The 12,023-nt window shown below is 36.7% G+C and overlaps 1 protein-coding gene across 3 annotated transcripts in view; it reads left to right on the top strand.

Moving 5' to 3' along the window:
- SEC22A (SEC22 homolog A, vesicle trafficking protein) overlaps positions 1 to 12,023 on the top strand; it is a 79,771-nt gene that overhangs the window by 42,705 nt on the left and 25,043 nt on the right. For all 3 annotated transcript variants that reach the window (XM_061167003.1, XM_061167004.1, XM_061167002.1), the window contains one exon: positions 9,361 to 9,476. In XM_061167003.1, the coding sequence (XP_061022986.1) occupies positions 9,361 to 9,476 (116 nt within the window). The remainder of the gene's footprint in view (positions 1 to 9,360; positions 9,477 to 12,023) is intronic.

Genomic DNA, 12,023 nt, shown 5'->3' with positions numbered 1-12,023 from the left:
AAACCTATCATCTTGGTTATTTGTTTTTGTTCTTTTGGGTTTTGATCACTTGTCTCTTTTTCTGCCTCTTTTTGTATTGATTACTTTTGATCTATTTTCTGTTCTTTGTTGCCTTATTATACCTCCTTGTTTCTTTTGTCAGTTTTTGTGGTTCTTTTGGGTTTTGTAGTCTTTCTTTCCAATGGATAAGCTGACAAGGTAACTTCTGACTGAGATAAGACAGTAATTGAAAATACAATTTCTCATGCCTTAACTGCCCTATTTGACAAAATGAAAAAAAAGAAGAGAGATTATTAATATATATCTGATACTTTATGGTAGGGACACAGGTTCTGCGGTGGCTAATAAGCAAGCCTAAAACTAGTTCTGAAAATGAAAACAATTTTTGCCTAAGGGCTGTGTCATTGCTTCAGAATACCTGGAGCCTCTTTTATGATTTTTCTTTCCAGGTTTACTGCAGGCTCAAAACATCATCCCTCTTATCCACAGGTTTTACATAATTAGTTAATTAATTTTTGGCTGCACTGGGTCTTCATTGCTGCACACGAGCTTTCTCTACTTGTGGAGCGTGGGGGCTACTCTCTAGTTGTGGTGTATGGGCTTCTCATTGCTGTGGCTTCTTGAAGTTGTTGCAGAGCACAGGCTGTAGGCACACACTCTTCAGTAGCTGCAGCACATGGGCTCAGCAGCATGGCGTGGGGGCTCTAGGGCCTGTGGGCTTTAGTAGTTGTGACACAGGGGCTCTTGTTAGTTGTGGCTTAAGAGCCCAAAAGCATGTAGTCTTCCATAGTTGTGGCCTGTGGACGTAGTTACTCCACAGCATATGAAATCTTCCTGGACCAGAGATCAAGCCCATGTTCCCTGTATTGGCAGGAGGATTCTTTTCCTCTGTGCCACCAGGGAAGTCCCACAGATATTTTTAGCAACATTGGATCCCTGGGTCATAAGTACTGAGTAACAAAATGTCCTGTATTGAAGTCTGGGTCCTTCTGTTGCTTTGGACCCTCCTCAACCATTGTCATTTAGTAAATATGTTGTAGCATTGTATACAAATCTAGAAAGGCATATTAAGCAACATATGTTTTCTTAGTGGTATGGGTGGAAAGGTGCAACTTGATCTTTACTTTCAATGTTCTCTAGACCTTTAACCCCCAGAAACTTGACTGAGGTGGTAGACTTTTATAATCTTGTGATTATTTTTTACCCTCTGGTATATATGTCATCTCAAGGTATCTAACCCAAAGCATATACTGTCTGTTCTTCAGGCCCTGTCAGCGTGAGGTCCTCAATGAAGTAGATTAATATAATGTTCTATGAGGTGTTAAGATGTTAAGTGCTTGTAAACCAAGATTTAGCAAACTTTTTCTGTAAAAGGCCAGGTAGTCAATATTTTAGATTTTACAGGCCATGTGGTCTCTCTCATAACTACTCAACTCTGCTGTTATAGTATGAAAACACATATGCAGGGAAAGAATAGCTGAAACTGTCTTGCAGTAAAACTTTATTTACAAAAATAGGTGCTAGGCTGGATTTGGTCTGTGGGTCATGGTTTGCTAACCCCTGCTATAGACAAATCAGTGGCACACAGTTGGTAAAACCTAGTGGCAATATGATAAATTTACTGATATCAGTATTAAGTAAAAGCAAAATGCTTCTGATCTTCTGTTTTAGTATAGAGAAAGTGAAGTGAAAGTGAAGTCGCTCAGTCATGTCCGACTCTTAGCGACCCCATGGACTGCAGCCTACCAGGCTTCTCCGTCCATGGGATTTTCCAGGCAAGAGTACTGGAGTGGGGTGCCATTGCCTTCAGTATAGAGAAAAGAAGTGTGCAAAAGTTAGTACCTGTGTGCCAGGGAGTTAATTGGTTTGTTCCACATGGAGACTGAATCTGGAAAAGCATGTGCAGTTGGAACCTACAGTAATCTGTTGTCATCCTCTACAGTGCACCTATTTTGGAGACAAATTAGAAAATTAAAATGGAGTATGATAGGAATCATTACCCATGCATCTTTTTAAGCAAGCCTTGGGTGGTCACACCAATCTCTGCAGTTAGCCTAGGGATTAATTTTTTGATGATATTTGGGTTGAGGGAGCTACAAGACTTCCATTGGTCTTTCCTCCAGTAGTTTTAATTTCATAGGTCTGGCACTTGCTAAGAATATATGTTCATGAAAATATACACTCAGGATTCAGGAGAATTACCTTAATTTGGGGTAGGGGTTCAACTTGACCTACTAGGAGGAAGACTTTATTAGAAACTCCTTGTATTACTTGACTTCCATAAGTCTCCACTCTGATGTGTAGATTGCAATGGTATCCTGGATCACCAAATAGGAGATACTTGGAAAATGGGGAGAAATCTAGAATTTGTTATTGTTTTAAGAAAGGGAGAGAAAAACCATAAGAAAGAGAAAATTTTAAAGTAATTGGCAATTGGAGATTATCATAATATTAACTTTAAATTTGTTTTAAATTCAGATCAGGCCTGCATAATATTTTCTGCATAGTCTCCCAGTTTAAATATACTTTCTTGTTTTGCAGTTTTCTTTCCTAAATGAATTTATTTTATAATCTGATTAATAGTTATTTGATAAGCATTATTTTGCAGGCCTTTTTCTCTCTTTTGATATCTTTTTTCTACAGATGTTCTGCTGGGGTCAATATGTTAAATACTATATCCCACTTTTACTTGTTTTCTGTTTTAAACATTTTATTATAGAAAAATTTAAACATATATCAAATAAATAGAATATTACAATTAACACTTGTATCCATCATACAACTGTTATAACTATATCAACATTTTGACATTCTTGTTTAATCTATACCTCCCCTCACTCCCCATTTATCCACTTGATAATTTCTATAGTTCTTTCTCTTTTTCTTTTTAAATCAAGTTTTTATACAATTTATAAAGGCTGTTTTTCATTTACAGTTATTATAAAATATTGGCTATATTCCCCATGTTGTATAATACATTGTTGAGCCTGTATTATACCCAATAGTTTGCCACAGTTTTCTTTTTTAAGGGAAATTTTCGTATACTGAAATGCACAGATATTTGCCGTATGGTTCAACAAATGGATACAGTTGTATAAACCACACTCTGTTTCAAAATATAGATTTTACTCTTGTTCACGTATGGCACGGCATGGCCAACAGATTAGGAAGTTGAGTCTTTGCTGTGATTTCCCCAGGAAGGAACTGGAGAGGCAGAGAAAGTACATTTAAGATTGGCTAGTTTGAATACTTGTAGTGATACCTGCCCCTGGGGTGCTTCAGGCAGGGGAATAGTGGCCTTGAGTATAAGAACCCTGTAGTTAGGAGTGTGGGCTCCAGATGTGGGGTTTGCTTATAAAAGACATGCTTGCAGGTGAGTTGTTTGCCATCTCTAGGATTTAAATAGTCCTGGGAGAGGCAGTCCTCTGATGTCTGCAAGGTCCCAAGATGTCAAAGCATCAACAATACAGAGTAAAAACCATGATAGTACACACCCCTATCACAGTGTGGACCATTTCCATTTCCCTGGAAAGTTTGTGTCCTTTCCTAGTCAATCTCTGTCCCACTCCAGACAACCACTACTGAGATTTTTTTCACTTTAAATTAGTTTTATTTGTTCTAGAGCTTTATATAAATAAGACTATGTAATGTAATTCTTGTGTTCAGCCTCTTTTGTTCAATGTATGTGTATGTTGCATCTCTGTAGTTTGTTCCTCTTTATTGCTGAGTAGTAGTCACTGTGTGGGCATGCCACGATTTGTTTATCCAGGGTGGGTAGACATTGGACGTTGGCTTGTTTCCAGTTTTTGGTTATTGTAGATAAACCTGTTATAAACATTCATCTTTTGTTGCTGTGTGTTTTCTTTTCTTTTTTTTTCCATTTATTTTTATTAGTTGGAGGCTAATTTGTAATATTGTAGTGATTTTTGCCATACATTAATTTCATGTCTCTCAAGTAAGTATTAGGAGTCAAGTTGATAGGTCACAGGTTAGGTGTGTGTTTAACTCTTTATGAAACTGCCAGTTTTTTGAAGTAATTGTGCCATTTTACATTCCCACAAGCAATGTATGAGAGTTTTGATTGCCCTCTATCCTCACCAACATTTAATGTTGTTATTCTTTTAAATTTTATATCCTTCAAAACAAATTTATGAAACCCTAAATTTAATACACGTTTCTCAGTTCCTTTAATACCTCTGTTTTTAGCATAAATACTTGGTGGTTAATCAGCGTTTTGTCAATCTGTGTAATTTTCTAGACAATTTATTAGTTGCCTACAAATGTGGCTGTATTTGGCTGTTGTCCCACAATGCAAGTGGATTTCCCAATCTCTTTCTCTTACACACACACACACACACACACACACACACACACACCCCCTCATAATCTAACAAATATTTATTGCTTTTTTCCCTCCAAAGTATTATGTTTAAATATTTTAGGGCATTTTATAAAGACAATAAGCACATGTCTGGTTTCAAGACGGTAAAAGCAAGTAAAAGTCAATAAGTAAAATACAAGGTAGAATGTGATACATGCTCTAAAATAAAAAGGAAGTAACACTTTTAGACCTTGGAACCTGAAGGACATGCAGGTTTTTGACAAGTGGTAATGATAAGAAAGGGTCTTGTAGTGAAAAAAATAGTGTTTTTGTACCTTACAATTAGTGTCAGTCTTAATTTAGTAATAAGTTTGCTCATTTAGATAGAACTGACTTGAAATTTCTCTGTGTTTTAAAACCTGTGTCTCCAGGTGTTTTGGACATCATTGAATGACTGCACCTTTTGAACTTTGTCTTTGACTCAGCATAGACACTGGTAGTATGATGAGGTTTGAGGTTAGAATGGTACCATCTTTTTGAATACTCACTATGACTCTTCTGGTACTCTGTTTCACCAATTATTTTTCCTTTCTCTTGATTCTTCTATTTCTTCTTCACTGAATTTGTTGTTCCACCTATAAATGTGTTAATGTCTCCTTCCTCCACCCCATTACTGGGGAAAAATAATTATTTTTCAATCCTATTGTATCTGTCAGGCTGTCGTCCTCTTTTCCTCTCCTGTAACTGCAGAAGTGTCCACTTACTGCTTCTGTCTTTTACCTTTACTAGTTATTTAACTTCTTGCAGTCTGAATTTTGCCTTCAGTCACTCTTCTGAAACCACTGAATACTTTCTGAAGTATCTTAGTCAGTAAATCTAATCTTTTTTCTTTTTCAGTTCAGATTGTCTTTGGCCTGTTTACAGGCATTGTAAGCCACAACTTGATGGTCTCCCCTTCCTGAGCTTCTGTTGCTCCCTCCTCTTCTGTCTGTTCTACATCTGTCTTCCTTGCCTCCTCTTCCTTTCTGTAAAGGTAGTGTTTACTTACCAAGGATTTGCTGTTGGCTCACTTCCTTCAGTGTAATCTCATCCAGACCCTTCCCATCAGATGCAGACCTCATCTGTTTTTCCAGCTCACCGTTCTTGCGTTCTTCAGTTGCTTATTAAACATATCTCACCATCACTTCAAGTTTGATATGTTTAAAATGTCTCCATTCTCAATCAAACCTGAGTTTCTTCCACTGGGTCTGTTAATAGTACCCTTATCTTTCTAATACCTGCACTCCAAACCTTGGCATTTTCCTTGCTTTTTTTTCCTTTTTGTTTCCCACATCTAGTTAGTTGCCAAGTTTAATAATTTTAGACTCTATAATCTCTCTCACCTCTTTCTTCTTCTCCATTTCTACTTCTCTATCCTAATTCAGGCCCTCAATTCAGTCAATATCTTATAATGACTTACTCATGAATTTCTTAATGCAGAGTTGTAGAAAAAGCATGGGATTTTCAGACCCAACTGCTGATTGTGAAGATGGAACTTACTAGCCATCTTAGAGCAAATTATTTAACCTCAATTTGTAGGTGAGAAAATTCAAACACAAAGAAGTTAGTCATTCCTACCTCATGAAGTACACTGTTTTGAAGGATAAATGGGACTGTGTATCCCTAGTGAGAAGGTACTAAGAAAATATTATTTATCTCTCTCTTCTTTTAATCTCTACAACCCATTTACAGGTTAATATTCTTTAAGAACAGCTTTAATCATCAATCTTGCTCTTCCATGTTTCTCTGTTGTTGAGTTTGTTCATAATTTTTAGCCTCATATTTCAGACTGTTAATTTGTTTCAGCCTCCCTTTCTGACCTAATTTCTTCCTACTTTTAACAAACATCTTTTTGAGCAAAACAAAGCCAGTAGCAGTGCCCAATAACAAAGTGGTGAAGAGCATGAATTCTAGAGTCAGGCTGTGTGTGTGCCCAGTCACTCAGTCGTGTCTGACTCTTTGCAGTCCCATGGACTGTAGCCTGCCAGGCTTCTCTATCCATGGAATTTTCCAGGCAAGAATACTGGAGTGGGTTGCCACTTCCTACTCCAGGGAATCTTCCCAACCCAAGGATCAAACCCAGTTCTCTTGCATCTCCTGCATTGGCAGGCTGATTCTTAACCACTGTGCCACCTGGGAAGACCCCCCTAAATTTAAATCCCAGTTCCTTTACTCATTTTGGGCAAATTTCTCAATCTCCCGAAACCATAGTTTCCTGTCAGAAAAAACTTCAACAACTGTAGTGTGTACTGTGTTGAATTCTTGGAAGGGTAGAATGAGATTGTATATATGAAGCACTTGGTGCCTGGTATGTTGAGAGCAGCCACTATTAGAAGGATTAGAATTAGTAGTGGCAGTGGTTTTTGTTGATGCTGTTATAATTTGCTTCTCCCATTTTCATCTCCAGGCTCCTCATGTTCTTTTCTATGCATGGAGTACAGTTCTTCCCATTTGTACGTGTCTAAGTTTTAACCATCTTTAAAGACCTACCTTGGTTCTCTTAGCACTCTGGTGTCACCATCTTTCCCCTAGTTATCTTTCCTCTTCAGAATTCCCTAACTCTTTTAATTTAGAATGCTTGTTACTTCCATGAGCTTATCTGTCCATTTTGCTGTAGAAGACTAGAAGTGCCTTGCAGGCAGATTGGGTAATTCATTTTTTTAAATCCTGTAACGCACGGCATCTTACACAGAATCATGCCCAAAAATGTATGCTGAATAAATATATTAGTTCACTATAAGCAATAGCCCTTTTGTTCCAAGGGATTTGCTCTTATTTCTTTAGGAATTTTTTTAAACTTTCCATTAATCGTTGGCACATTAAAATTTTACTTTTGATGTGAAAATGTAATTATTGGGCTCAAGGAGACTAATCTAAAAAAAAATCATAGTAGAAGACAATAATAGCTAAACAAATAAAAAGTGACCTGGTAGTGTTATTTTGAATTAAACAAAACTATTATTTTCTACATTACCTCTCATTTCTTCATTTCTTACTGTTCTAAACCTGCTTTATACCTAATAGTACCTATCATGGTGCCAAATTGAAGTGTGAAGTAAGCATTTGTGGATAATTCATCTAAAACCTGTTTTATAAAATAAAAAATATGTAATATAATTCATTGAAATGTGATTAAATATCTCATTCAGTTCGTTAAAATGAGAAAGTGTCCTTACAAAGTGTCAGCCTCACATTCTGTGCAGATGGAGTTTTTCTTAGTAAGCGTTCCCACAGGTCTTAGGAAGGGGATGGGGTGGGAGTGGGGGAATCTCCACTTGAGATTTTCTTTCTTGTGGTGATTTGGCGCCTTTCCAGCCTGTCCTTCAGTATAATTTGTGCCTTGTGCTTGTTAAAGGAGGCTTTCATGCCTTTAAAAATGTTTCTAGTCATTTGAAATAATTTTTAAGTCGTATACTATCATTATAAAGAGAGTGCTCCAAGGGCCTAAGAGGCAAGTGTTAGAAACTTGGTAAATATTATTATTTATTTCTTAAATAGGTATTGATCAACACATTAAAATGATAATATTTTTTCGTTCAAGAGTGGCCATTCCTTTCTTGACCACAAAAGGCTATGGTTCTTAATTACAGTATAGATTACTATTTGGTTTTTTGGTAAGATAAACTTGTATACTTTAGAAGTGTTATTTCTGTAATCTGTTTAGTTATCGGATGGCTTTGTGCTTGAGGTCCTTGCTAAGGATTTCTTTTTCACTTGGAGGTCAGTTTCCCCTTACTACCCAGAGGGAGTGGGGAAGGATGGAGGGAGGGAGGCAGAATAGGACTAACTGGTGGACCATTGGATAGATTCTTAAGTTGTGCAATTTTTTCTCTAGTGATAGAAAATTTGGTACTAATACTTTACAAAGACATTTAGTTTTTGCTTTCATATTAATCTCAAGGAAATTAACTGGGAGAACAAGAAGTTAGCTTTGGCACAGAAGAAATTTAAGAAAATATATCCTATATTTGGATTCCTACTGAATTTGAGGAATAACTTTTTTTCGTGACATGTGGGTTTTTGTGTTTTTATGAATTATTTAGGGACACTTTTCTGCTGTAATGGCTGAATATAAGTTGCAAAGATTTAAGCCTTTATATTAATGTTCTACCTCATTAACTTCATTGTTAGGGCTTTTACACTTCAGTGATTTAAAATAAAATGATCTAAATATAGTTCTGTTGTCCTCTTTTTCCCTCTCTCTCCCTTTTGAGGTCTAGATGATTATGTATTTAATTTTGTGTTTTCATTTAGACTCTGTAGTTAATTTTGTCAACTGCAGGATAATGAAGGGAAGCTATTGTATATCTAAATGTGTTACACTGTGAAGCCCCGATGGATAGGGCATATGTTTGTAAAATAAACTGGTCACTGTTTTACCTTCAAGTGGTCTTCAGAGACCAGGAACCTCATAACTGTAAGAGTCCATTCTATTGTAGAGTTCAGATCAGTGGTTATAGATGAGCTTTCACATATATCCTGTGGTATTTATAGCCCTGGGACCCAAATAAGGAAGAGCTTTGCTTAAAAGCAAGGTATGTTTGTCCTTTAAAATGTTTTCTAAGCATTTTCAGAAAAAATAGGAATTATGCAGTGAATTTTTGAGCAAAGTCACCTTAGCAAATATATGCAGCTAAAAAAATATACATATTTGCAGCTACTTGTAAATGGTAGACATATTTAGGCAATAAGATTTTTTCCTATGTGGTTCACTGGCAAATGTGACAACTCCTTAGCACTATGTACCCCAAATGCAAATTAGGTGTCTTTGTTAAAAATGTAGAAAAAAGTTAACTTGAGTTCAAGGGAATGAAGCTGTTATATCAGACATTTTGCATTTTAAAAAAGATTTAATCTGTAAGGTATCTTATTAAATAATTTTATGAAGATTCACCAATATTTGATCCATTTAAATTGAGCAGTGAATTTCATTTTATGTAAGTATAGGTGTTGATGTGAGGTATTGATGTTCATTTCTGATCATTTCTTTTATTTTTCAGCTCACCAGAGACTGGAACCAGCAACTCTTGCAGGGATTGTGGCATTTATCCTTAGTCTTTTATGTGCTGCTCTGAATTTAATTCGAGGCTTTCATGCCATAGAAAGTCTCCTGCAGGTACTGTGCTATTTTTGCAATTTCAGGTGACTGCCTTTCATACTACTTGTTACACAATTGATTTAGATTGATTTGGTTTTTTTTTTTTTTTTTTTTTTATTAGTTGGAGGCTAATTACTTCACAACGTTTCAGTGGGTTTTGTCATACATTGATATGAATCAGCCATAGAGTTACACGTATTCCCCATCCCGATCCCCCCTCCCACCTCCCTCTCCACCCGATTCCTCTGGGTCTTCCCGGTGCACCAGGCCCGAGCACTTGTCTCATGCATCCAACCTGGGCTGGTGATCTGTTTCACCATAGATAATATACATGCTGTTCTTATAAAACATCCCACCCTCACCTTCTCCCACAGAGTTCAAAAGTCTGTTCTGTATTTCTGTGTCTCTTTTTCTGTTTTGCATATAGGGTTATCGTTACCATCTTTCTAAATTCCATATATATGTGTTAGTATGCTGTAATGTTCTTTATCTTTCTGGCTTACTTCACTCTGTATAAGGGGCTCCAGTTTCATCCATCTCATTAGGACTGATTCAAATGAATTCTTTTTAATGGCTGAGTAATATTCCATGGTGTATATGTACCACAGCTTCCTTATCCATTCCTCTGCTGATGGGCATCTAGGTTGCTTCCATGTCCTGGCTATTATAAACAGTGCTGCGATGAACATTGGGGTGCACGTGTCTCTTTCAGATCTGGTTTCCTCAGTGTGTATGCCCAGAAGTGGGATTGCTGGGTCATATGGCAGTTCTATTTCCAGTTTTTTAAGAAATCTCCACACTGTTTTCCATAGCGGCTGTACTAGTTTGCATTCCCACCAACAGTGTAAGAGGGTTCCCTTTTCTCCACACCCTCTCCAGCATTTATTGCTTGTAGACTTTTGGATAGCAGCCATCCTGACTGGCGTGTAATGGTACCTCATTGTGGTTTTGATTTGCATTTCTCTGATGATGAGTGATGTTGAGCATCTTTTCCTGTGTTTGTTAGCCATCTGTATGTCTTCTTTGGAGAAATGTCTGTTTAGTTCTTTGGCCCATTTTTTGATTGGGTCATTTATTTTTCTGGAATTGAGCTGCAGGAGTTGCTTGTATATTTTTGAGATTAGTCCTTTGTTGCTTCGTTTGCTATTATTTTCTCCCAATCTGAGGGCTGTCTTTTCACCTTACTTATAGTTTCCTTTGTAGTGCAAAAGCTTTTAAGTTTCATTAGGTCCCATTTGTTTATTTTTGCTTTTATTTCCAATATTCTGGGAGGTGGGTCATAGAGGATTCTGCTGTGATTTATGTCGGAGAGGGTTTTGCCTATGTTCTCCTCTAGGAGTTTTATAGTTTCTGGTCTTACATTTAGATCTTTAATCCATTTTGAGTTTATTTTTGTGTATGGTGTTAGAAAGTGTTCTAGTTTCATTCTTTTACAAGTGGTTGACCAGTTTTCCCAGCACCACTTGTGAAAGAGGTTGTCTTTTTTCCATTGTATATCCTTGCCTCCTTTGTCAAAGATAAGGTGTCCATAGGTTCGTGGATTTATCTCTGGGCTTTCTATTCTGTTCCATTGATCTATATTTCTGTCTTTGTGCCAGTACCATACTGTCTTGATGACTGTGGCTTTGTAGTATAGTCTGAAGTCAGGCAGGTTGATTCCTCCAGTTCCATTCTTCTTTCTCAAGATTACTTTGGCTGTTCGAGGTTTTTTGTATTTCCATACAAATTGTGAAATTATTTGGTCTAGTTCTGTGAAAAATACCATTGGTAGCTTCATAGGGATTGCATTGAATCTATAGACTGCTTTGGGTAGAATAGCCATTTTGACAATATTGATTCTTCCAATACCATGAACATGGTATGTTTCTCCATCTGTTTGTGTCGTCTTTGATTTCTTTCATCAGTATTTTATAGTTTTCTATGTATAGGTCTTTTGTTTCTTTAGGTAGATATACTCCTAAGTATTTTATTCTTTTTGTTGCAATGGTGAATGGTATTGTTTCCTTAATTTCTCTTTCTGTTTTTTCATTGTTAGTATATAGGAATGCAAGGGATTTCTGTGTGTTAATTTTATATCCTGCAACTTTACTATATTCATTGATTAGCTCTAGTAATTTTCTGGTAGAGTCTTTAGGGTTTTCTATGTAGAGGATCATGTCATCTGCAAACAGTGAGAGTTTCACTTCTTCTTTTCCTGTCTGGATTCCTTTTACTTCTTTTTCTGCTCTGATTGCTGTGGCCAAAACTTCCAACACTATGTTGAATAGTAGTGGTGAGAGTGGGCACCCTTGTCTTGTTCCTGATTTCAGGGGAAATGCTTTCAGTTTTTCACCATTGAGGGTGATGCTTGCTGTGGGTTTGTCATATATAGCTTTTATTATGTTGAGGTATGTTCCTTCTATTCCTGCTTTTTGGAGAGTTTTAATCATAAATGAGTGTTGAATTTTGTCAAAGGCTTTCTCTGCATCTATTGAGATAATCATATGGTTTTTATCTTTCAATTTGTTAATGTGGTGTATTACATTGATTGATTTGCGGATATTAAAGAATCCTTGCATTCCTGGG

Source organism: Dama dama, chromosome 19 (assembly GCF_033118175.1).
Source record: "Dama dama isolate Ldn47 chromosome 19, ASM3311817v1, whole genome shotgun sequence".
NCBI classification, from domain to species: Eukaryota; Metazoa; Chordata; class Mammalia; order Artiodactyla; family Cervidae; genus Dama; species Dama dama.
The sequence above is the reverse complement of the archived record's forward strand: the minus strand, read 5'-3'. Positions and strand labels throughout refer to the sequence as shown.